The sequence below is a fragment of the Thalassophryne amazonica genome, chromosome 12, assembly GCF_902500255.1.
Source record: "Thalassophryne amazonica chromosome 12, fThaAma1.1, whole genome shotgun sequence".
Lineage (NCBI taxonomy): Eukaryota > Metazoa > Chordata > Actinopteri > Batrachoidiformes > Batrachoididae > Thalassophryne > Thalassophryne amazonica.
The window spans coordinates 44,914,369-44,942,104 of record NC_047114.1 but is presented as its reverse complement, the minus strand read 5'-3'; the positions used below and the strand labels follow the sequence as shown (position 1 = coordinate 44,942,104).

Here is a 27,736-nt window from a genome sequence, read left to right as displayed (position 1 = left end):
CAGTACAGCAAGTCTGTAAACAGCAGCTGTTATGAAATGAAACAAGTCAGACATGGGTATTACAATTCCTTGAAGCCTGCAGAGAGAGGAAGTACTTCAGAACATTATGCTTGCCAAAGTCTCTCACACTAACCTTTCATAAACGTGCCACCGTATTAATGCAGTTCCATATTTGGATTAGTGAGCATACAGCATTCCATATGCTGAGATTGTGTGCAGTGTGCAAACCTTACATCAGCAAAAGCTATGCTAAAAAAAACAGGTCTGTGTCCTCGTGTGTCCTCAGTCACATGCACAGATCATTTCTAGAGTCCTGCACACTACAATAGGATGATTGAAGTCACATTACTCCATTTGAGCCCATGGAACACATCCAGAGCCAGTACTGCTATTACTGGGGTAAGTATATTTGATGTATAACATTCAAATTTATTGAGCAAATATGAACTAGCCTCTTGCCCACTGACTGCTGGTATAGGCTCCAGCTCCTCTGTGACCCTTAATTGGAGTAAACAGGTATGGAAAATGGATGGATGGAAATGGCAAACTAAAATGCCTGTATGACTAGGCAGCGTTAAATCAGATGAAGAACCAATTAAAGTTCACACAGTCATTTTTTTTTTTTTTTTTTTTAATTTGTAGTAGAAATGTTTGTATGCATGTCTGCTTACGACAAAAACAAAGGTTTGTTTATCTATGACACAGTTTGTAGGAAGTTTCTGGCATTTTTTTCACCCCTTTGCCACCCTAAGGGTGTGCCTTTTTATTTATAAAAACAATACATGGGCTACGATACAATTCAGGAACAATACTTTTTAGTATGGAACGAATCTGTGTTGTACAGTGCAGTCCAATACAGTTCTTTCTTTAATGTCGACATGCATTTTCATGATAAATTAGCATAACCCAAAAGTGATATTGCTTACTCTCAAATGCATATTTCATTAAACACTAGGGACATTCTTCATGTTTTACTATGTCCTGCAACTGATTGTCGCTGCCTTTATTTGCCACTGGGGGCAGCACCTCATACAGAAGCAGAAAGTGCAGCATAGAAGAAGTAGGCAATTCATTCATTTTCTACACCCGCTTTTTCCAATTAAGAATCATGACGGCCTGGAGTTGTCATAGAACGTGAGGCAGGGTGCACCTGAACAAGATGTCAGTCTGTCACCGGGCCACATACAGACAAGCACATTCACACGTGTGGTCAACTTACAGTGCATCCAGAAAGTATTCACAATGCTTTTTCCACATTTTATGTTACAACCTGATTCCAAAATGGAGTAAATTATTATTTCCCCCACCCAAAAAAAATTCTACTCAACACCCAATAATGACAACATAGAAAAAGGTGTTTTTTTTTTTGTTTTGTTTTTTTAACTAAAATAACAAATCACACGTACATAAGTAGTTACACCATTTGCTCAATACTTTGTTGATGGCACCAGTGGCATCATTCAAGGATATCCAGGTGTTCTTAAATATTATGCCAGAAGCTTGGTGCACCTATCTTGGGGCAGTTTTTCCCTATTCCTCTATGCAGCACCTCTCAAACTTCGTCAGGTTGGATGGGGAGTGTCGGTGCACAGCCATTTTCAGATCTCTCCAGACATATTCGATCAGATTCAGGTCTGGGCTCTGGCTGGGCCACTCAGAGACATTCACGAAGTTGTCCTGAAGCCACTCATTTGATATCTTGGCTGTGTGTTTAGGTTCATTGTCCTGCTAAAAGTTGAACCGTCACCCCAGTATGAGGTCAAGAGCGCTCTGGCCCAGGTTTTCATTCTGAATGTCTCTGTACATTGCCGCATTCATCTCTCCCTGAATCCTGACTAGTCTCCCAGTTCATGCCACTGAAAAACATCCCCAAAGCATGATGCTGCCACCACCATGCTTCACTGTAAGGATGGTGCCTGGTTTCCTCCAAACATGATGCCTTGCATTCACATCAGAGTGTACAATCTTTGTCTCATCAGACCAGAGAATTTTGTTTTTCATGGTCTGAGAGTCCTTCAGCTGCCTTTTGGCAAACTCCAAGGAGGCTGCCATGTGCCTTTTACTAATGAGTGGCTTCCGTCTGGTCACTCTGCTACACAGGCCTGATTGATGGATTGCTGCAGAGATGGTTGTCCTTCTGGAAGGTTCTCCTTTCTCCACAGAGGAATGCTGGAGCTCTGACAGAGTGACCATTGGGTTCTTGGTCACCTCCCTGACAATCCTGTCTCAGAGGTCTACAGCCAATTCCTTTGACTTCATGCTTGGTTTGTGTTCTGACATGCACTGTCAACTGTGGGACCTTAGATGTAGACAGGTGTGTGTCTTTACAAATCATGTCCAATCAACTGAATTTACCCCAAGTGGACTCCAGTTAAGCTGTAGAAACATGGATGATCAGTGGAAACAGGATGCACCTGAGCTCAATTTTGAGCTTCATGGCAAAGGCTGTGAATGCTTATGTTCATGTGATTTCTTACTTGTTTTTTTTTTTAACAAATTTGCAAAAATCTCAACCTTTTTTTCATATTTATAATAATTGTCATTATGGGGTATTGTGTGTAGAATTTTGAGGAAAAAAATGAATTTCATCCATTTTGGAATAAGGTTGTAACATAAAGAAAAATGTGGAAAAAATGAAGTGCTGTGAATACTTTTCAGATCCACTGTAGGTTCCAAGTCACCCATCCTGTATGTCTTTGGAGGCAAAGGCTATGTACACCACTGACATGTAAATTAAGATTTAGTACACTCCTATTTGCACCACCCTCATCTACACAAATTTAATGTATAATATTAAATGCAGTATGGCTGCCTCTGTGCTTCCCTGTTCAAATTCAAAAAGCCTTCTGATAAAGTCAAATTTCACAGCTAAATTTTTGATCCTAACTAGCAATATTTTGAACTTTCTTACTGCATAAACTGCCCACACCATCCCAAAATGCAATGTGGCTCCCTCAGGTGGTACATATTGTGTGATAGGGATGAGTAATATACATCAGGTGGTGTATATTACTCATCCCTATCGCACAGTATGCACCGCATAGTGCATATTGTGCATCCATATCTTGCAATATGAACAATCCAGCGTGCATATAGTCAGTCCGGTCTTTAGAAGTGGGAGGAAACCAGAGCACCCAGAGGGAACCTACACAAACATGGGGAGAACATGCAAACTCCATGCAGAAAGGACCAGGTGAGAAGGGATCTCTTCTTGCTGTGAGGCAACCATGAAACCACCATGCTGCCAAGAAGCCAATTGGTGTTGGAATACCATGAGTAGCAGAGCATAACTAGCATAACACTCCTATTCTAAACCGGTGTAACAGTATGAACAAATTGTGAACTGCATTAAATTTTCAAATGGGTACATGTTACCACTGACCTCATGAAAGTTATTGTTTGTTATTGGAAAGTTATTGTTCCTGTGACTTGTGTCAAGAGAGCTTTGGACTGATCTTTGAACTCTTAGGAGTTTAAGAATACAGAAGTAGCAGTGTAATTAATTCAACTAATTTAGAATGTGGAAATCTGTTTCAACACACTTAAACTAACCCTAACCCTAACGTTCCTTATGGCATGGGGCAGATAACACTCCAGTGTTGCTTGGTGTGTGTGTGTGTGTGTGTGTGTGTGTGTGTGTGTGTGTGTGTGTGTGTGTGTGTGTGTGTGTGTGTGTGTGTGTGTGTGTGTGTGTGTGTGTGGTGTGTGTGTGTGTGTTGTGTGTGTGTGTGTGTGTGTGTGTGTGTGTGTGTGTGTGTGTGTGTGTGTGTGTGTGTGTGTGTGTGTCTTAGTAAGAGAGAAAGAGAGACCTCCATGAAGGAGCAGGAAAACTGCAGCAGAGTTTGAGACTATTCTTTTGGAATGTGGTTTGGGTGTCTTCTGTTTTTCCAGATCCGTATGCAGGCTCAGGGAAGTGTGATTCAGGGCAGTATGATGGGCAACTTCATCAACATCTACCAGGAAGAGGGAACAAGAGGACTTTGGAAGGTACAAATACCTTTTACATTCCTTTAAGGGAAAAAAAATGCTGTGTCACTGTTCTAAATGCTGTATTTTATTTTCTGTGTATATTTGTGTGTCCATGTGCACGTGTGTGCCAGGGTGTTTCCTTAACAGCTCAGCGGGCAGCTATTGTGGTGGGGGTAGAGCTACCTGTTTATGACATCACCAAGAAGCATCTAATCTCCTCAGGATACATGGGTGACACGGTGTATACACATTTTGTGTAAGTTGGATTATTTTATGCAAGATTTTCATTGGTGGGAAATTACTACCAGGGTTATAGCCACGGTGGGCGGCCCCGTCCGGCACTGCAAATTTCTACCCAGATTTCGGGTTCAAATTGGCTCTGCCACCCAGCACAGCACATAATTTCTGAAAAATTAACTGAAATGTTGCTGAAAATGTACCAGTTTGATCGTATTTCAAGCTTATAGAGTCACAGTTTTGTATTATCAAACCAATAATTAAAGTAATAAGAAATATATTTCTCATGTTCTTCGTATCAAATCGCAAGCAGCAGACATCAGAGAGTCAGCGCGTTCTGTGGCCACAGCAGCGTGCGGTGAAGGGCCGCAGCTGAAAACAGTGTTTCTGAATTGAAGGAAAAAAATGCCGCTATGAAAAACCGACACAGAAGTCCTTCTGTATCCGTATCTGAAGATACATTCAGAAATTTGGTTTGTTTTACAGTTGAAAGGCTTCGTGTTTCCAAAAAGCTCAGAATTTGAAAAACAGCATGTGTGAGTGATCAGAGAGAGGTGGAGGGGAGAGAGCGGAGGAGGAGGGGTGGAAAGGAGGGGTGGCACAACATCAGTGAAAGAGGAAAGTGAAACTCATTCACAAAGTTTTTCATTTAAAAGAGCAGGTTTGACAAATCAGTCCAGATTCAGCTCTTGTTCAAACAAGGCAGTTAGGTGTTATATTGTTTAAAAAGAAAAAGTAATGCAGTCCCACTCAAATTGTTGAAAAAAAAATCCCAAAACTGTCAGGATGACAGAAAAACTGCCTGCTTCACTGGATTAAAAGCTACTAGTGTCATTTTTTTGAAGAAAGCGTAAATGCTATGTCCATTAAATATTAATGTGCTTTAACATTTTCAGTGTTACTTAATTTATTAACTTAGACTTTGACAGAAACATGCAAAAAATAACTTTGATTTTACATATATTACAACATAAATATAATTTTTGTTTATTCTTGCATTCAGTGTGTCTAAAACCACCCAAAATTAGTTAAAATAAGGCTTTCCAAGAATGTTTTAGTGGTATAAAACCATATTTGCAGCAGCGAAGCTCAATTCTCTACTCAATAACTGCGTCGCTGTGAGGCGGAGGTCTTGGAAAATAAAGCAGTGCTGAGTTATGGTTTGGTTTATAAATAAAATTATACTGATAGCATAACTCCATTAATGTCAATTCTGTCATTTGTACAAAGTTAAAATATAACATATCTTTTAATGTTGAATAATGCACTAAATCTGAAGTTTTGTAACAAACACAGACAGATGGCAAAGGATTATGGATAAAATGTGCCTCCGCTAACATGCATTCTATGTAAACCAATACATTAATGTGAGGTGTGTCGTGTGTTGGTGTTTACAGATAAATGTGCTTTTGTAAAATATGCCATTTTTTTATTTGTAAAAATAAAGGCATTTTCAAAAAAAAAAAAAGCCAGGTTGTAATTAGATAACAGTCTGATATAACTGGTGTCAAAATAAATAGAATCAATCAATCAGTTTTATTTATATAGCGCCAAATCACAACAAACAGTTGCCCCAAGGCGCTTTATATTGTAAGGCAAGGCCATACAATAATTCCGTAAAAACCCCAACGGTCAAAACGACCCCCTGTGAGCAAGCACTTGGCGAGAGTGGGAAGGAAAAACTCCCTTTTAACAGGAAGAAACCTCCAGCAGAACCAGGCTCAGGGAGGGGCAGTCTTCTGCTGGGACTGGTTGGGGCTGAGGGAGAGAACCAGGAAAAAGACATGCTGTGGAGGGGAGCAGAGATCAATCACTAATGATTAAATGCAGAGTGGTGCATACAGAGCAAAGGAGAAAGAAATGCTCAGTGCATCATGGGAATCCCCCAGCAGTCTAAGTCTATAGCAGCATAACTAAGGGATGGTTCAGGGTCACCTGATCCAGCCCTAACTATAAGCTTTAGCAAAAAGGAAAGTTTTAAGCCTAATCTTAAAAGTAGAGAGGGTGTCTGTCTCCCTGATCTGAATTGGGAGCTGGTTCCACAGGAGAGGAGCCTGAAAGCTGAAGGCTCTGACTCCCATTCTACTCTTACAAACCCTAGGAACTACAAGTAAGCCTGCAGTCTGAGAGCGAAGCGCTCTATTGGGGTGATATGGTACTATGAGGTCCCTAAGATAAGATGGGACCTGATTATTCAAAACCTTATAAGTAAGAAGAAGAATTTTAAATTCTATTCTAAAATTAACAGGAAGCCAATGAAGAGAGGCCAATATGGGTGAGATATGCTCTCTACTTCTAGTCCCTGTCAGTACTCTAGCCGCAGCATTTTGAATTAACTGAAGGCTTTTCAGGGAACTTTTAGGACAACCTGATAATAATGAATTACAATAGTCCAGCGTAGAGGAAATAAATGCATGAATTAGTTTTTCAGCATCACTCTGAAATTTGTGGGGCCAAGTACAATAACTTCAGTTTTATCTGAGTTTAAAAGCAGGAAATTAGAGGTCATCCATGTCTTTATGTCTGTAAGACAATCCTGCAGTTTAGCTAATTGGTGTGTGTCCTCTGGCTTCATGGATAGATAAAGCTGGGTATCATCTGCGTAACAATGAAAATTTAAGCAATGTCGTCTAATAATACTGCCTAAGGGAAGCATGTATAAAGTGAATAAAATTGGTCCTAGCACAGAACCTTGTGGAACTCCATAATTAACCTTAGTCTGTGAAGAAGATTCCCCATTTACATGAACAAATTGTAATCTATTAGATAAATATGATTCAAACCACAGCAGCGCAGTGCCTTTAATACCTATGGCATGCTCTAATCTCTGTAATAAAAGTTAATGGTCAACAGTATCAAAACCAGCATTGAGGTCTAACAGAACAAGCACAGAGATGAGTCCACTGTCTGAGGCCATAAGAAGATCATTTGTAACCTTCACTAATGCTGTTGCTGTACTATGATGAATTCTAAAACCTGACTGAAACTCTTCAAATAGACCATTCCTCTGCAGATGATCAGTTAGCTGTTTTACAACTACCCTTTCAAGAATTTTTGAGAGAAAAGGAAGGTGGGAGATTGGCCTATAATTAGCTAAGATAGCTGGGTCAAGTGATGGCTTTTTAAGTAATGGTTTAATTACTGCCACCTTAAAAGCCTGTGGTACATAGCCAACTAATAAAGATAGATTGATCATATTTAAGATTGAAGCATTAAATAATGGTAGGGCTTCCTTGAGCAGCCTGGTAGGAATGGGGTCTAATAGACATGTTGATGGTTTGGATGACGTAACTAATGAAAATAACTCAGAACAATCGGAGAGAGAGAGAGTCTAACCAAATACCGGCATCACTGAAAGCAGCCAAAGATAACGATATGTCTTTGGGATGGTTATGAGTAATTTTTTCTCTAATAGTTAAAATTTTATTAGCAAAGAAAGTCATGAAGTCATTACTAGTTAAAGTTAAAGGAATACTCGGCTCAATAGAGCTCTGACTCTTTGTCAGCCTGGCTACAGTGCTGAAAAGAAACCTGGGGTTGTTCTTATTTCTTCAATTAGTGATGAGTAGTAAGATGTCCTAGCTTTACGGAGGGCTTTTTTTATAGAGCAACAGACTCTTTTTCCAGGCTAAGTGAAGATCTTCTAAATTAGTGAGACGCCATTTCCTCTCCAACTTACGGGTTATCTGCTTTAAGCTGCGAGTTTGTGAGTTATACCACGGAGTCAGGCACTTCTGATTTAAAGCTCTCTTTTTCAGAGGAGCTACAGCATCCAAAGTTGTCTTCAATGAGGATGTAAACTATTGACGAGATACTCTATCTCACTTACAGAGTTTAGGTAGCTACTCTGCACTGTGTTGGTATATGGCATTAGAGAACATAAAGAAGGAATCATATCCTTAAACCTAGTTACAGTGCTTTCTGAAAGACTTCTAGTGTAATGAAACTTATTCCCCACTGCTGGGTAGTCCATCAGAGTAAATGTAAATGTTATTAAGAAATGATCAGACAGAAGGGAGTTTTCAGGGAATACTGTTAAGTCTTCAATTTCCATACCATAAGTCAGAACAAGATCTAAGATATGATTAAAGTGGTGGGTGGACTCATTTACATTTTGAGCAAAGCCAACTGAGTCTAATAATAGATTAAATGCAGTGTTGAGGCTGTCATTCTCAGCATCTGTGTGGATGTTAAAATCGCCCACTATAATTATCTTATCTGAGCTAAGCACTAAGTCAGACAAAAGTTCTGAAAATTCACAGAGAAACTCACAGTAACGACCAGGTGGACGATAGATAACAACAAATAAAACTGGTTTTTGGGACTTCCAATTTGGATGGACAAGACTAAGAGTCAAGCTTTCAAATGAATTAAAGCTCTGTCTGGGTTTTTGAGTAATTAATAAGCTGGAATGGAAGATTGCTGCTAATCCTCCGCCTCGGCCCGTGCTACGAGCGTTCTGGCAGTTAGTGTGACTCGGGGGTGTTGACTCATTTAAACTAACATATTCGTCCTGCTGTAACTAGGTTTCTGTAAGGCAGAATAAATCAATATGTTGATCAATTATTATATCATTTACTAACAGGGACTTAGAAGAGAGAGACCTAATGTTTAATAGACCACATTTAACTGTTTTAGTCTGTGGTGCAGTTGAAGGTGCTATATTATTTTTTCTTTTTGAATTTTTATGCCTAAACAGATCTTTGCCGGCCATCGGCGGCCCGGGAGCAGGCACCGCCTCCACGGGGATGGGGTAATGAGGGGATGGCAGGGGGAGAGAAGCTGCAGAGAGGTGTGTAAGACTACAACTCTGCTTCCTGGTCTCAACCCTGGATAGTCACGGTTTGGAGGATTTAAGAAAATTGGCCCGATTTCTAGAAATGAGAGCTGCTCCATCCAAAGTGGGATGGATGCCGTCTCTCCTAACAAGACCAGGTTTTCCCCAGAAGCTTTGCCAATTATCCATGAAGCCCACCTCATTTTTTGGACACCACTCAAGACAGCCAGCAATTCAAGGAGAACATGCGGCTAAACATGTCACTCCCGGTCCGATTGGGGAGGGGCCCAGAGAAAACTACAGAGTCCGACATTGTTTTTGCAAAGTTACACACCGATTCAATGTTAATTTTAGTGACCTCCGATTGGCGTAACCGGGTGTCATTACTGCCGACGTGAATTACAATCTTACCAAATTTACGCTTAGCCTTAGCCAGCAGTTTCAAATTTCCTTCAGTGTCGCCTGCTCTGGCCCCCGGAAGACAATTGACTATGGTTGCTGGTGTCGCTAACTTCACATTTCTCAAAACAGTCGCCAATAACCAGAGTTTGATCCTTGGCGGGTGTGTCGTCGAGTGGGGAAAAACGGTTAGAAATGTGAACGGGTTGGCGGTGTACACGGGGCTTCTGTTTAGAACTACGCTTCCTCCACACAGTCACCCAGTCGGCCTGCTTTCCCGGCTGCTCGGGATCTGCCAGAGGGAAACTAACGGTGGCTAAGCTACCTTGGTCCGCACCGACTACAGGGGCCTGGCTAGCTGTAGAATTTTCCACGGTGCGGAGCCGAGTCTCCAATTCGCCCAGCCTGGCCTCCAAAGCTACGAATAAGCTACACTTATTACAAGTACCATTACTGCTAAAGGAGGCCGAGGAATAACTAAACATTTCACACCCAGAGCAGAAAAGTGCAGGAGAGACAGGAGAAGCTGCCATGCTAAACCGGCTAAGAGCTAGTAGCTGCGCTAAGCTAGCGGATTTCTAAAAACACACAGTGAATAATGTGTAAATAATTTAGAGGTGATTCAGCAGAGGGAGTGCTTTAGTTAAGGCACGTGAAGATTACACTGTGAAACAAATCATTATCTAGTTAACTAGATCAATCTAACTGCGCAGATTAAACAGCTAACAGATACAGCAAAACACTGCTGTGCTCCGGAACAGGAAGTGATACAATACCGCAGTGAGAGCCAACCACCAGTAGAGGCAGTAGAACAGTGCCAACTACTGGATGCTCAGTACTAGGGCGAATACTGCCATGAACACTACTGGCCAGTAGATGGCAGTAGAGAGTGCGAAAACTTGCCAAAACAAAATTCCAGATAATCCGTGTCTGCTACCTTTAAGATGCGTGGAATTTAATAAACGCAAACTGAATTTCAGATGTCTTACATATATTACTCTGGAACAAAGATGACACACAGTGTTTGACATAAGCAGTATTCTAAATAGCTAACAGGAATCAATTACAATGATTCCAATATACAAATAATGAATGTTTGAGTTCAGTGGTATGAATATATCATATCTGGAACAAACCATTCAACTCGGTTTTGCCTCGTTGAATGGTATGTTCCAGCTTTCACCATATTAAATATTTGTTCCATTGAAAGAATGTAAAAACATTCATTATTTGTTTTATATAACAGCTAAAATAGATCCTTGTCATTTGATATTTTATTAATTTATAAACAACAGAAAAGGGACTTACATTTTGGTGTTCCACTGCTGCTAAAGTCCAAATTGTAACGTGTAGTCCAGTGATGCTGTGCGGTGACTTCAGACTTCCATAAAAAAGAAAAAAAAAAGACTTTGTGTAGTTCCTCAATCCAGGCATTTCATGTGAACAGATCTTCATGAAACCAGACGGCTTACAGGGAGGGGATTGTGTGTGTGTGTGTGGGGGGGGGCAGCGTCAGTTAGTTCAGTCAAAACATCATGCCGTTGTCCCCCGCGCACGCACACACGCAACCGGCTCGGTCAACTGTTTACATCCTCAGTGCAGCGAAAAAAAAAATCACGTCAGAAATGAGTGCAGCTTTTCTTTCTCTCTACCTGCTAACAGCATACGCACCGTTGTTTGTCCAGGTCCAGCTTTGTGTGTGGTCTGGCGGGGGCTTTGGCCTCCAACCCAGTGGATGTTGTCCGGACGCGCCTGATGAACCAAAAAGGAGGCGATTTGTACAAGGGGACACTGGACTGTTTGCTGCAGGTCAGTGACATCGCCATCGTCTGACAGAGATGATACAACACAAGAGGGGTGGTGGATTGACTACATTATGCTCTTCTCTCTGTGGTAAATGTGTAATATCGCACAATAAAAAAATTAAACACCTGGATCAAATGAGGGTGCTGTGTTTGAACTTGAATTGCACAGTCAGTATTTAGGGGAATTTATTAGAGTGTAATACAGTAAAGTGGGTTTTTAACATGTTTGTTTTCACTTCAGACGTGGCGCTTGGAGGGCTTCATGGCCCTCTACAAGGGTTTCTTTCCCAACTGGCTCCGCTTGGGACCTTGGAACATCATTGTATCCTTTAACCAAACTGGGCTTGTGAATTCTGTTATGTAAGGTTTTGTCCATTCTAAGTGTAACTGTGACTGTAAAGGCGCCGTGACACCTCCAGCAATTTGATCTCCGCACTGCCACGCAATTCCTTGCCAATGCATCCCGCTTTGTCGCACACGACGCCACGCTACATAAAATAATCATTTTGTAGCCGATGACGCATTTGCTGTCAGAGCTTGGCTGAGGAAACCATTCTCTCATCGCTCCCAGAATTGCAGATAAATTATCTACAGCTACAGTTTGTCTCGTGTGCATTGTGTGAAGGAGAACACATTTGGAATCTTGTCTCAAGAGTAATTATTTCTAGTATTTATATAGTAATGGGGTGGTAAAACAGTTACATTTTCATTCCTTCTTATGCGTTAGATAATGTATCTGTAAAGAATGTTAATTATAGATGTAACTTCTCGTCATTATCTAATTTCAGGTTCAGATGCCCTGCGCGCAGTGACACACATTTACACACAGTGTTTTCGAATAGGTTGCGCAGTGTTCACGACTACTTCACGCAAGTGGCACAAAATTAATGCCTGCCAGAAAGTGTGCAGCCACACACAGTTTACGATGAGTTTACTTATTGACACGCAAGATAGCGTGCCAGTGTGGGGATCAAATTTGTGCAAATGTCAAGGTGCCTTAAGTAGAGATGGATGTTAGGAAATCTTAACAGTGAAGTCAACGTTCCTCTATCGCTCTCTGCTGGCTGGTTGTAGAACAGGTCATTTGCCTGTCATCCTGCATTCATGTTGATGAGATGCAGCTCAAAATACAATTTTAAAAATGCATTCACAATAATTGTTTACCGATGCGGCCATATGTTATAGATTTATTGGCTAATACTCAGAGGGGCATCGATATATTGGCCATGTGATCAGCAAAGGATTGCTTTGATTGGCAGCTGCTTCCACCACACAGTTGTATACTTGTGGTTCTCAGAAGTGTTCAGGTGATATTTGAATATTTCTTGGTCCCCTCAGTATTACATGCAGGTCATTATGTTGTAAAACAGGCATGCCTTTTTTTTATGTGATAACTGAAGATCGGTGTAGTTGACACTTCATATTAACATCATAGCAACCCTATAGGACATAGACAAACTGGTTTTGATTGAATCTTGTGGGAAAACCTACATACAATGACTGGAATGCAGTTGAGTATAGTCTTGGGACAGTGACAATTTTTGAATTTTTGCCTTTCTACACCACCGCAATAGAGTTGAAACAATCAAGATGTAATTGTAGGGGTTTAACAAAGATATTGCATTAATCATTTAGGAATTATTACTGTTTTTATATACAGTTGCTGCATTTTCAGAGCCTGCAGGTAACTGGACAAACTACAAATCAGTTTTTTTTTTTGTTTTTTTTTTTTTAAACAAATCATCGCTTTTACAGCCAGTTTTCTTTAGCAAGTCAGAGGATTGGTACACAAACATTTCTAAGTCACTGAATATTTTCTTGGACTTCATTCACATCAGTCATTAAAAAACACAAACTGTATGTTATTGGCTGGAAAATCTGTGTGGATGGATGTCTGCAAGGGGTCCTCGGTTCCATGTATTACAAAAAGAAGAGTGGAGAAATGCGTAATTGAACATAGTGAGCTTTGTACAAAGAAGTGGCAAAAATGGAACCACTGAATTGAAGTACACAAAGTTTTATAGACTGACCTCTCAGTCAAAGTATCTTGTTTTTTTCTCTGGCCCTTGACTGTGCATCCAGTTCTTCCTCACTTATGAGCAGCTGAAGAAGATTGATGTTTGATGGTCAAAAGAAGGAAAAGTGAAGAGACAAGTATGAGCTCGCACTCCAGGACAAGCACAGAAGACCCAGTCAGGATCAGTTTGATCCTTGATGGAACACTGGCAGGGGACAGTGGTTTGATAATTTCTCAGAATCCTGTTTGAAGCTTTTGGCAAAATGCAACACATAAACCTGCCTAACTTCACTTGTTAATCCATCCAAAAGTTAAAATGTCTCCAGGCTACGTGGTTTTCATAATGGACATGAGGTTCTGGTGTAGCCTGGGGTTGAACCAAGTCAGATGAAGTCTGCTGGAAGGTTGGAGCTGTAATCCATATGTGTGACAGTGACAGACCCACATCCATTTCGGTGTGGTGTCATTTTTTAATGCAAGCCTTCCAATAGATTGTAGGATTGTGCGTATCAAAGGCACAAACCTGACCGTAGCATTAAAAGATTGTTGAAATACGTGCGCTGCAGCCCAACAGAGTGAGGCTTTTAAGTTGGCTTAATATACTAAACTTTGTCAAATTTAAAAGAATTTATCTATTTGTACTGCAGGGGTACAGCCCATCTGTCTTCCACTGATTATACCGCATTCTGTTTCTTTTCAGGGAGGGTGAGTTTTTAAATTGAAAATGCTTAGACGTTGAGCTGTGAGATGTCTGTTTTGGTGTCACCGTATCAAAACTGTACTACTTTTCTTCCAGACAACTGTTACGTGTGTGCCTCTCTGCCTCAACCTGATTATATCATTCAAGTGTGTAACCGATCAGTTACTAACAGACGCTTGAATGAGCTCATTGGCTTGTGTCAGAGTAGGGAGAGATGGAAAATGTGTCGGTGAGGTGGTCCTTGAGCACCAATTTGAGAATCACTGATTTAGTGTGATCAGTGCACCCAACCTGCATGTTTTTGGAAGTGGTAGGATGCTGGAGCCCCCTGAGGGAACCCACACAAATACGTAGAGAACATGCACATGCCACACATAAAGGACCAGGTTGGTAGCAAACCTGGGATCTTCTCACTTTGAGGCAGCCATGCTCACCGCTAAACCTCTGTGCTAAGACCCAAACATCTGAACCAAGATCAGACTATTACGAGCAGCTTTAGCTTGTTTGGTAACTCTGAGATTGGGAGGCGAGTTCAAGTTTCATTCGTCCTGTATAGACTTGCTTATGCTCCACCTCTTTACCTGTTGAGTTGGCTAGGACCTAGGCAGAGGCACTTCCAACATGGCGACACACAGAACAGTAATACAGTCAACATTCACAGCATAGACTTTCATCTCCGCAACAGTGCCTCTGGCAATCTATAACTGAATATATGGTTTGGCAAAATTTACTCCTGAAGTCCTTCCTGGTTCTATCCTCATTTATGTGGGATTGGGATCAGCATTCGGAATGCACTGGCTTGTGCAATGCCAGTGGCTGAATTTTTAAGCGACGCTGCTGATTGAAATTCAACACAAGTCTCTCTTGCTTCATCAGTGGATAACTGCAGCACTCTGACTGTGACTTTTATCTGAACTGAGCCAATAGAAACGGCTGTTAAATGTTTAGAAGCCAACTTTTTTCTTTTTCAGCCAAGAAGCTGCCTTTAAAAACAGGTAGAGCTCTCAGACTTGTACACCTAATGGTGGTTTCCAGTTTAGAAACCACCATTACTGTTTGCCTTACAGAGACACTGGCTGACTGTGCTAAAATTACATGAGGCCTGAAGGTCAGAGAGCAGGGGACAATCAGTGTTTGACACGGCCTGCCTAAGATTTGCTAGTTTTTTCTCTATTTCTTAATTGAGAAATAAATGTAAACAGGTGAAAATGTTATTTTGGACCGTCTATGGAGGATATTCACAGTAAGATTTCAGAATACTTTGGCTTATTGTAAAAAAGAATATTTATGTAAACAGTGGGTGTATGGGCATGATACAAATATAACTGAGGTGAGGATAGAGGCCTAACATGTCCATGTTGTACATGATACAGTAAATTGGGTTTGCAGTGCAGTTAGGCACCGTGGTCGTCTGTAAAAACTTTAGCACTGACACACTACACCACTCTACACACTATCCACTTCATATGAACGCCACATGCTTACTTGTGAGAATACTCGTCCACCAAGGAAGGAGTGTGGATTATTAGCGTTTTTCACGCATTATAGAAACAGTATTGATCAAACCTAGTGAGAAGATTGGATACGAGTTTAAATAGAACTAAACACATTGAAAAGAAGGCGGAGCCAGGAAAGGTCAACCTTTTTGAAATGGTTGTATGACATATGAATGTCATAAATGAATGTCATGAATGAACTTGGTGAAAAGGTTGTGCCCATCCTGGATTTCAGTGGATTAAAATGGTCATTTGTGTCCCCAAAAAATGATCTATCTCTGGTCGGGATCCTCACCGTCCTATACTTCTGTCTGTGAATGTAAATACTGCCTTTTTAGATATACAGTGAGGCAAATAAGTATTTGATCCACTGTTGATTGTGCAAGATTTTCCACCTACAAAGAATAGAGAGGTCTGTAATTTTCATCGTAGGTACACTTCAACTGTGAGAGACAGAAAGAAAAAAAAAATCATAAAATCACATTGTATGATTTTTTTTAAATAATGAATTTGCATTTTGTTGCATGAAATAAGTATTTGATCCAACAGAAAAACAGACCTTAATATTTGGTACAGAAACCTTTGCATTTACAGAGGTCAGATGTTTCCTGTAGTTCTTGACCAAGTTTGCACACTGCAGCAGGGATTTTGGTCCACTCCTCCATACAGATTTTCTCCAGATCTTTAAGGTTTCGAGTTTCAGCTCCCTCCAAAGATTTCCTATTGGTTGCAGGTCTGGAGACTGGCCAGGCCACTCTAGGATCCAGGATCCACTCCAGCATCCTCCCTTCAATACGGTGCAGTCGTCCTGTCCCCTCTGCAGAAAAACACTCCCAAAAATGATGTTTCCACCCCCATGCTTCACAGTTGGGACGGTGTTCTTGGGGTTGTTCTCATCCTCCAAAAACAGAGAGTGGAGTTGATTCCAAAAAGCTCTATTTTGGGCTCATCTGACCACATGACCTTCTCCCATGCCTCCTCTGGATCATCCAGATGGTCACTGGTGACCTTCAAATGGGCCTGGACATGTGCTGGCTTGAGCAGGGGGACCTTGCTGCTTTGCAAGATTTTAAACCATGACAGCATCATGTGTTACTAATGTAATCTTTGTGACTGTGGTCCCGGCTGTCTTCAGGTCATTGACCAGGTCCTCCCGTGTAGTTCTGTGCTTTCTCAGAATCATCCTTACCCCACAAAGTGAGATCTTGCATGGAGCCCCAGACTGAGGAAGATTGACAGTTATCGTGTGTTTCTTCCATTTTCTAATAATTACTCCAACAGTTGTTTTCTCACCAAGCTGCTTGCATAAGGAGCCTCTCCTTAGTTGCCCTGGCTGTGTTTGGGGTCATTGTCATGTTGGACGACCCAGCCATGACCCATCTTCAGTGCTCTTACTGAGGGAAGGAGGTTGGTTGCCAAAACCTCGTGATACATGACCCCTCCAGTGATGTTTCCACCCCTATGCATCATGGTTGGGATGGTGTTCTTGAGGTTGTTCTCATCCTCCAAACACAGCAAGTGGAGTTGATTCCAAAAAGCTCTATTTTGGTCTCATCTGACCACATGACCTTCTCCAATGCCTCTTCTGAATCAAACAGGCCTGGACATGTGCTGGCTTGAGCAGGGGTCTTCAGGTTATTGACCAGGTCCTCCCATGTAGTTCTGAGCTTTCTCAGAATCATCCTTACCCCATGAGGTGAGCTCTTGCATGGAGCCCCAGACTGAGGGAGATTGACAGTCATCTTGTGTTTCTTCCACTTTCTAATAAATAATCATAACAGTTGTTGTCTTCTATCAAGCTGCTTGCCTGTTGTCCTGTAGTCCATCCCAGCCTTGTGCAGGTCTACAGTTTTGTCCCTGGTGTCCTTAGACAGCTCTTTGGTCTTGGCCATGGTGGACAGGTTGGAGTGTGATTGAGTGTGTGAACAGGTGTCTTTTATACAGGTAATGAGTTCAAACAGGTGCAATTAATACAGGTAAAGAGTAATAAGAGGATAATAAAGAGAATAAGAGGGCTTCTTAAAGAAAAATTAACAGGTCTGTGAGAGACAGAATTCTTGCTGGTTGGTAGGTGATCAAATACAGTAGTGTTCATAATAATAGTGCTATGTGACTAAAAATTAATACAGGTTTTGAGTATATTTCTTATTGTTACATGGGAAACAAGGTACCAGTAGATTCTCACAAATCCATCAAGACCAAGCATTCATGATATGCACACTCTTAAGGCTATGAAATTGGGCTCTTAGTAAAAGAAAGTAGAAAAGGGGGTGTTCACAATAATAGTAGCATCTGCTGTTGACGCTACAAACTCAAAACTATTATGTTCAAGCTGCTTTTTTAGCAATCCTATGAATCACTAAACTAATATTTAGTTGTATAACCACAGTTTTTCATGATTTCTTCACATCTGCGAGGCATGGAGTCAACCAACTTGTGGCAACTTTCAGCTGTTACTCCACTCCAAGATTCTTTAACAACATTCCACAATTCATTCACATTTCTTGGTTTTGCTTCAGAAAAGCTTTTGTGATGTCACCCCCACAAGTTCTCAATTGGATTTAGGTCCGGGAATTGGGCAGGCCACTCCAAAACATTAATTTTGTTGGTTTGGAACCAAGATTTTGCTCGTTTACTAGTGTGCTTGGGGTCATTGTCTTGTTGAAACACCCATGTCAAGGGCATGTCCTCTTCAGCATAAGGGAACATGACCTCTTCAAGTATTTTGACATATCCAAACCTATCATGATACCTGGTATGCGATATATAGGCCCAACACCATAGTAGGAGAAACATGCCCATATCATGATGCTTGCACCACCATGCCTCACTGTCTTCACTGTGAACTGTGGCTTGAATTCAGAGTTTGGGGGTCATCTCACAAACTGTCTGTGGCCCTTGGACCCAAAAAGAACAATTTTACTCTCATCAGTCCACAAAATATTCCTCCATTTCTCTTTAGGCCAGTTGATGTGTTCTTTGGCAAATTGTAACCTCTTCTGCACGTCTTTTATTTAACAGAGGGACTTTGCGGGGGATTCTTGCAAATAAATTAGCTTCACACAGGCATCTTCTAACTGTCACAGCACTTACAGGTAACTACAGACTGTCTTTGATCATCCTGGAGCTGATCAATGGGTGAGCCTTTGCCATTCTGGTTATTCTTCTATCCATTTTGATGGTTGTTTTCCGTTCTCTTCCATGCTTCTCTTTTTTTTTTTTCTTTTTTTTTTTTTGTCCATTTTAAAGCATTGGAGATCATTGTAGATGAACAGCCTATAATTCTTTGCACCTGCGTATAAGTTTTCCCCTCTCCAATCAACTTTTTAATCAAACTACGCTGTTATTCTGAACAATGTCTTGAACGTCCCATTTTCTTCAGGCTTTCAAAGAGAAAAGCATGTTCAACAGGTGCTGGCTTCATCCTTAAATAGGGGACACCTGATTCACACCTGTTTGTTCCACAAAACTGACGAACTCACTGACTGAATGCCACACTACTATTATTGTGAACACCCCCTTTTCTACTTTTTTTTTACTAATAGCCCAATTTCATAGCCTTAAGAGTGTGCATATCATGAATGCTTGGTCTTGTTGGATTTGTGAGAATCTACTGAATCTACTGGTACCTTGTTTCCCATGTAACAGAAATATACTCAAAACCTGGATTAATCTTTTTAGTCACAGCACCACTGTTATTCTGAACACTACTGTACTTATTTCATGCAGTAAAATGCAAATTAATTATTTAAAAATCATGCAGTGTGATTTTCTGGTTGTTTTTTTATTTATTTTATTTTCTGTCTCTCACAGTTCAAGTGTACCTATCTCTCCATTCTTTGTAAGTGGGAAAATTAGAAAAAATTGACAGTGGATCAAATACTTATTTGCCTCACTGTAAGAGATTGAGACCTGAAATGACTCATTTAAACTTCTCTGACATTTGAGAGCCCTGTATTTTTCATCTGCTGCAAAGCAGACGCAGGGTAGTAATGGTCTAAAGGTTGAAAAATCACCAGGATGCTCTTGAGCAACTTAAGTCCTAACACACACAATTCTGTACCGGTGTTTCAGCAGCATGTGTGGCAGCATTGTGGCACTGGTGTATGAATGGATGAATGTGACTTATTGTGAAGTGTTTTGTGTTTGTGTGAGATGGAAAAGCACTATGAAAAATAGTACATTTAATTCAGAAAAATTTAATTATACAGTGCCAAATCATGTCACATCAAAGTGCTGTTCAGTAGCTGTGTAGTTGCAACTTTTTTGTATTTACTTCAACCCGCATTATACAAACAAATGTTTTCCATTGTTGCAATGGTGAGAATGTTTGCATGAGTGGAAAGATGGGAAGTGTTCCATCTTTCAACAAATTCTTCTACTGACAGCGCTGCAATAGCCAATAAAGATGCTCCTGCGAACACTGCAGCGACTGGATTTAGCTTCCACGTACAGTACCAGCTAAAAGTTTGAACATGCTTTCCCATTGAGTTGAACGAAGGGGAAAAAAATGCTTTTCAGGAAACTTATGGGTGATGTCAAACTACAGTCTTTTTAATTGCTTTTGTTTGTCCAGTATGTGTGTTATTAATTTATGTACATAGCATGTGCACATAATTTGACACCATTGGAGCAGACAAAACCTTGCCATTGCAACCCATCTCTTCTTCCTATGCTCCCGGTGATCTTTTACAAGAGTCTTGGACCCAGCATTGGGATCCAGGGGTCTAGATTTTGCCAACTCCATGACCAAGCAGATTGGTCACAAAAGGATAAACTATCGCCATGAAAGAAAATTGGTTTGTTTTGCGAATGAACTAATTTCAACAGAACCTGTTGAAAAGGTTGAGTGACTTAGAGTAGATTGTGTAACAAGCTGTTTTTATTATACTGTTAGATCGTGTTTTTCCACGGTGGAGGTGTGCACTCTTCTATTTATATTTGGTTAAACTGTATTTGCACTGTGCTTTCATTGTATATAATAGTTTTGTTGCTGCCAAACTGTATCCTATGTTTTTGTGCTGTTACTGTTCTGCATTTTTACAATAAAAAGTAACATTTATAGTATGTTTTCTCTTTCAGTCACCACAGAGTGGCGCTGTGCAGCCACACATGCTCACCATGGTTTGACCCAGTTGAAATCTACCATCTCGTTCTCTTAAATTCCCAGGCAGCCCGACTCTGGGACCACATATCCAGCACAGTGTTGTTTCCGGGGGATTGCCCGGTTTCTGTCAAACGCACATCTTCACGCCGTCATCGCACAAACAACGCGACTCATGAATTATTCAGAGGAATCCGAGAGAAAATTGTTCTTGTATTTCTGTGGATAAATCCCAGTTTTCTGTCATCACAGCCGTTCTGATGGCATGATGGCAGTGCAGTGGGAAAACTCCAGTGTGTCTCTGAGCCTCGTTCTTATTTAGGGAGTGCTGCCATGAGACTTATTACTTGTGAGAGAGGTTTTATTGGCTCTGCTTCATCTAAGCCGCATTGAGTTGCACCGCTGTGTCGTTGCTGTGACAAACTTGGCACGTTGAATAAGTCAGATCCAAATAGCGCTGCTGAGCGTGTCACAGGAGGCACGGCAGTACAGTATACGCCAAACAAAAGGAAAACAAAAAAAACCCCAATCTGATTAGTAGATAACAGCTGGCCCTGCAAAGTGTTCCACAGTGTCCATGAGCAAGTTGAACACGCAAGAGAATTCATTTGGAATAATGCATGAATAATAATGTTTGGGTTGTGGCAGGATTTGGCAGCGGTAAATCTGGCGCTAGGTTCTGCCTGGCATCACGTCCCTGGCACGGTCCTCCTCAAGCTGGACAAGTACAGCCACAGGGGATTCCAGCAGTCACAGACATGCTGCATTATGGGTATTATTGGCTCCGGGGCCCATGGGTGCAGGAGGCTGCCTCTCTATTGTGTTTCTGGGATCAGAGTGAGCTTTTGTGTGAGAAGGATGGGGCTGTGCTCCACTTCAAACGCCCTGCTCTCTTTTCCGCTTCTTTTTGTTCTTTTTGCTGTTTCTCAGATGAAAATGCAGCAGATACATAAATGAAGAGAAATGTGACACACAGACTAATCTATTGATGCATTTTGGGTAATCGCTGTGCTGAGGGAGATGAAAAAATCAGGTTTACTGTATTTCCACTTTTCTACTTGCGATACAGCGACACGTCGAAGTTTTTCTTTCTGAAACATGCGAGATTTTCAAAAAAGACGTTTCAAGTGCTTGGTTTGAGTCGGTGAACAGTTTTCCACCTGAATATACATTGTTTACAGGCTACATTTTCTTTGTAACGTCAAAATAAGCTGCTTGGGAAGCAGTCACAAACATCTTTGCCTCTGAGGGGACAACGTAATATTTCAGCTGAAGTAAATATTTTGACAGTGTGGTATATGAGTTCCATCTATAAGTGTCAGACACACATCACAGCACGGCCCTGCAGGAACATTGAAATAATTTGAGACTTTATTATGAAATGTGATGAGGTCGGCTTCTAATTAACCTCTGCCGAATACTACAGACACCCATAGGTGCGCTGTAGGATCTGTCCATTAGTCGTTTCTGTCGCAACCGTAAACATGCATGAGGACTTTTAGGTAACAGTTCATCTCGGCTCCAACTGTTCATACAGCCTGACTGAACGGCAGCACGGTCGACCTACATTCACACACCACTGGAAAGGGACAGGTACCCCGGGGAGACAGGATCACAAGGATGAGCCGCCGCTAACACTGCTTCATTGTTCCATTAAGAAGGAAACAGTCCATCAGCGTGAATGTTCAAGGAGATAACGCGAGGGTACATTGATGCCACAAGCTGGCTTTAATCGATGAGCAGCAGGAGTCAGGCAAAGTTAAGATTTGTCACTTATGGCCCATTCACACACTGATGATTAGCACAGTGTTTGCTGATGGAAAGTGAAAAGTTGCTTACTGTTCACCACCACCGAGGTGCAGCAGACTGCAGGAGCTCGGCAACGCTGCTGTTCATCCTGTTACCAGAAAAAAAAAAACTTTCAACAGGCTTAAAATCTTTGACATTCATACTAAAACACTGGCAAGTGTTGAGCCCCACTATTGCTACTTCCACTAGTACAATGCTACTGTACCGTTCTGCTACGCTGGGCAACGTTGGAGGCCTGACTGGATGCACCACCTCCCTCTGGATACTTTGGTCACAAAGAAATACGAAGTAATGCGTAGAACCTGTCTTGACAATGCACTACTAGTATTTGACGCAATCGCAGCGTTGTGTCACGTTTACATAGGCAACATCACCTGACGTCACAAACACTGAGTCAACGTTCAGCTACACTACTGCTTATAGGAGTGTGCTACAAATGCACCTGCCCTCTGACAGGTAAAGTAAGTCCTGTGTGAGTCAGTGGACCTAAACCCAAAGTCCAGCTCTGCCAGTACAACGGCGCGCTCTGCTGGGCTACGTTAGCCTGCATTGCAGACAGGAAATGTGGACGCCTGGAGCGCACTTTCACCGGTTTTTCACAGAGATTGTTGTGAGTCTGCTACGTCGGCCAGCGCCATCCACTTCACATCATAGAGTGAGTGGACTCTTAGACACGTTAATGTTCCAGCACCATCTACGTGGTGTTTGGTAGTGATTTTTTTTTTAGATTTATTAAGGTGGCATCACTCCATGATTCATGTCCTTCTTGGAGGAACACGGACAAAGTTAGGGGAAGGATTTCAGGTTAGAAACTTCTCCCAAAATATTCTGCACGTCATCACTGTTTCAAAATGCTTGAAACACCAAACAAAACATTTACTTTAGGCTAAGGTCAGACACTGTAAACTGGAACGGGTCCTTATTCTCTGCAGTAGGTTATTTGCTGGAGATTCCGTGACTCTTGGGAATAGAAGTAATTATTGTTCAAGTCAGGGGCCATTTTCACTCAACCACAGGGGAAATGTAGATATTAAATTGGTTTTGTAAATTTACCTTTAAGTCATAAGCATACGTTACTTCAACAGTGGGATAGTCATAGCTGAGTGTTACCGCTGGTTGTACTTACTTCAAACTAATTCATTGTTTCCAAACACTGGAAAAAGTAAATGGCCCAGTTGCTTTACACACACACACACACACACACACACGCTAGTGTCATATATATATATATGACACTAGCATGCTGCTGGTGGGGATCCATGGGCTCTAGATTGGGTAGTGTTTATAAAATAGGTAGCTGACATTTTTCAAGGGTGGTAATAAATTAAGCATAACTTGTATAGAGTCAAGAATGTTTTTAAAACGTTAGACCTAAATTTTTTTAGAAGAGGAACTCAACCCTTTTATTTTCTGTTAATTATGTAATTTATTATGTTAATGTATTAAAAATTGTTTGGGTTCTTGTTATCATATACACACTATTATTATTTTATTTCGTCATTACTTCTATTACTTGATTTTTAAATGGACCACAATGTAAATAAGTGTTTTCACTTTCTTGTGTCATCCATGTATTTAACACATTTACAATTATGTTATGTACTTACATTGAACTTACTAAATAAAGTCACACATGCATGCACTCACTCACACATTTAATATAAAGAGTGTTGTTAGCTAATATTCATAGCTTCAACAAAAATATTAGTCCTAACAATGTTCTGTTTTGGCGGCATTCACCTTTGACTCAAAATACATAAGCATACCAAATGGCAAATGTCAGTTTGTTTCTCTGTGATCGAGGTTAATGTCTTTTCTGCATTCTACCAGGTGCAAGTGCTTCTATTTTTAGACAGGCAGAAACAGAGACGGCGGCAGAAGACATCAAACACACTACACTTTTCATTCATTGTACCGACAACATGAAACAACTCACTCATGGTAACAGTATCATGAGACTTAACTAAACTGACTAAACCAAGTGAACTACAAAAACACAAATCAATAACACTTACTAACACTATTAAACTAACATGAACCACAATAACAACATTTAAAACTCTAAAACCCCAAACTCCCATTGTGCATTGCAGCACATCCATTGTTTACTGGTTAGTCAACTTTTTGTTTTTGTGTGTGTTACAAGAACTAGCACCGGCTCAATCAAATCGTAGTCCCGCTTGTGTAGTTGTCCCATGTGTGAATGTGCATGTGTGTACAGAGTGCAATGGTACCAAATGTACGGAACCAAATTGCACTCGAAATGCAATGCAACACAAATGGGATGAACAATCCATGTCACGTGACATACAAAGCACCAATGAAATGACAAGGATCCACTTAGCTGTTATATAATATATAGTGCAGTCGTGGCCTGTAAATTTTAATATCAAGGTTGAGCACACACATCCAGCTGTTGCTACCATATGGTACAAGTGTTACGCACAGAATTCTATGTGTTGTCTGTGCAGGCAAAAGAACTGTCATATGATTTCAAATAAAAATCTACTCAAACGCTGACACAGTTTGCTGAAGCTTTTGTTGCACACCTGTGCAACTGATTCCACAGCGCCCTCTGATGGAAAGGCATGTGTGTCACCAGTCATTGTGTCTGGCTCTTGGAGGTCTGAGACTGGGGGCCAGCCTACACCCATGCCAAATAGCAGATGCAGGATTGATCCCTCCACAAACCCACATTCACTGCACAAACACACAGGAACCACACACACACACACACACCATCACAACCAAAAACTTTTTTTTTTTCTTGAGTGATGTGAGCCATCACAGACACACATTAAACCTATTACAATAACCTCTTTCTGCAAATCTGTTTTTGGGAAAAAGTGACCATGCTACAGATGGGGGGAAAGCTTAAATCTTAATATCACCGCTCGGTAGCGCTCATGTGCTTTCTTAGTGCTGAAGCACATGGCTGTCTGCAGCCAGTAGGCTCCGTGTGTCTCTCTCTTCCTAACGCGCTCAGTCACAGCTCCTGCATTAATATCACAGCTTCTGATGGGGAATAAGTATTCAGATATTCAGCGGTATCAGTTTTCTTGGACGGCTGATTTGAAATTCCTTGCCCTAAGGCGCAGCAGGCGCTGCATGCACACAAACTGACACTCGGGGGGCCTCTGATGTGTGTTGGTGGTGTTTGTGGGATTTCTCAGTGACACAGGGGGCCTCCCACACACACACACACACACACACACACACACTACATAATCCCAAACCCCATCTCTCCTGTTCATGTCTTACTCTCACCCATTTATACAAAGTGGAAGAGGGATGGAGAATAGCGAGGGAGGAGGTGGTAAGGCGAGGCGACAAACTCAGGTGGGGAAAGCAAATAAAAATGAAGTGATGGAATGAGATGTAAGACGGAGGAGACAGGGAGGAAACGGGAGAGGAGCTTGGCTGGTGTGGAAGCTGAGACGAGAGCTTAGAGAGAATACGAGATGATAAGAACTAAAAGTGATTGGTAGGGGACAGGAGAGATGGAACGCATGTCCTGAATTTCTGCTGTGCTCCAATTAGCATCCAAATGGCGCCTTTAAAAAGGTGTTTGTCAAGATGGTGCACAAAAAACACAGCGATCAGATGGGCTGTGATCCACAGCGGTGTTGTTCCTCCTGACATCATTTGGCCTGCAAAACAATTTAAAGTGATATAAACACAAAAGCCTTGTGCTTTGTGATATTTACTGTCATGTCAAATATGGAAAACACTTGTTTAAAGAAGACAGCTTTTTAAGAATGTCATTATTAAAGGTTCATTTTGTGCAATTTTCAATTTATTTTCATTTACATATATAACGCCAAATCACAACAGAGTTGCCTCAAGGTGCTTCACACAAGTAAGGTCTAACTTTACTAACGGAGCAGCAGTGGTAAGGAAAAACTCCCTCTGAGGATGAAACCTCAAGCAGACCAGACTCAAAGGGGTGACCCACTGCTTGGTTCATGCTGCAAACATAAATTACAGAACAATTCACAAAACGAAAATACAGGAAATGGTGTTGGTGCACAGGACAGGAGGATCTCCAGCACAAATACCACACCCATCTCTGGATGGAGCTGCACCTTAAACAGAGAGAAAAAACAGAATCAGGCATCAGAAAGACAACAAATGCAGTATAATTTGCCAGCATTAAATACCAAGAAAAACAGAAGAAATACTAAGGTGATCGCCGGCCACTAGCCATAAGCTTCACTAAAAGACCCAGAATTTAGATAAAGTTGAGGCCGCGGCATGCTCCGTTTCCTAATAAAATGAATTAAAAGAGTTAAAAAGTGTAGAACTATACTATGCCAGTATGCCAGCCATACGAAAGGGCAAATAAGTGCGTCTTAAGTCTGGACTTGAAAGTCTCCACAGAATCTGTTTTATTGATGCAGGAGATCATTCCACAGAATAGGCGCACGATAAGAGAAAGCTCTGTGACCTGCAGACTTCTTATTCACCCTAGGGACACAAAGTAGTCCTGCACCTTGAGAACACAAAGCCTGGGCCAGTATGTAAGGTTTAATTAGGTCAGCTAGGTAGGGAGTTGCCAGTCAGTGAACAATTTTATAGACTAGTTGCAGAACCTTAAAATCTGATCTCACTGGGACAGGAAGACAGTGAAGGGATGCCAAAATGGGTGTAATGTGGTGAACTTTGTGCTTTGTGTCAAAAGTCTGGCTGCAGCATTTTCAACCAATTGGAGAGCCCTAATGCTGGACTGCAGTAAACCAGAAATAGAACATTGCAGTAGTCCAATGTAGAAGAGATAAACACATGGATCAGGGTCTCAGCATCAGCCATAGATAGGATGGGACAAATCTTCGCTGTATTTCGCAAATGGAAGAAAGCAGTCCTCGTAATAATTACCCCTCGTCAAAAATTACCCCAGGGTTCCTCACTTTGTCAGTGTGATGTATGACACACAAGCCTAGGCTAAGCATTAATTGGTCAAATTGGTGCCGATGTCTCACTGGACCAAGAACCATCATTTCAGTCTTATCAGAGTTTAAAAGTAGGAAATTTCTAGACATCCAACTTCTCACTGATGCAAGGCAATCTTCTAAGGATTTTATGTGAATGAGATTACCAGCACTTATCGGCATGTATAACTGAGTATCATCAGCATAGCAGTGAAAGGTAATCCCAAAACGCCGCAATATGTGCCCAAGGGGCGCTATATAAAGGGAGAAACGCAGGGGGCCTAAGACGGACCCCTGTGCAAAATAGCTTTTAGTCATATTTTGCAGTTAAATACGCTGTGATGGTTTGTAAAACATTCTCAAAGCCCCACTGCTCTGTAACTGCCAATGTAGAAACTTCCCTGAAATTTTCATCTTAGGTGCATGTCCACTGTGAGAGACATAATCTAAAAAAAAAAAAAATCTGGAAATCACAATGTATGATTTTTTAATAAT

At 41.2% G+C, this 27,736-nt stretch overlaps 1 protein-coding gene across 1 annotated transcript in view; it reads left to right on the top strand.

Annotated features, from left to right (window-relative positions):
• LOC117521882 (kidney mitochondrial carrier protein 1-like) overlaps positions 1-13,483 on the top strand; it is a 47,275-nt gene extending 33,792 nt beyond the window's left edge. The window contains exons 5-9 of the mRNA XM_034183228.1: positions 3,892-3,987; positions 4,101-4,225; positions 11,068-11,191; positions 11,429-11,509; positions 13,270-13,483. Of these exons, the coding sequence (XP_034039119.1) occupies positions 3,892-3,987; positions 4,101-4,225; positions 11,068-11,191; positions 11,429-11,509; positions 13,270-13,311 (468 nt within the window). The 3' untranslated portion in view covers positions 13,312-13,483. The remainder of the gene's footprint in view (positions 1-3,891; positions 3,988-4,100; positions 4,226-11,067; positions 11,192-11,428; positions 11,510-13,269) is intronic.
• Positions 13,484-27,736: the final 14,253 nt, after the last annotated feature.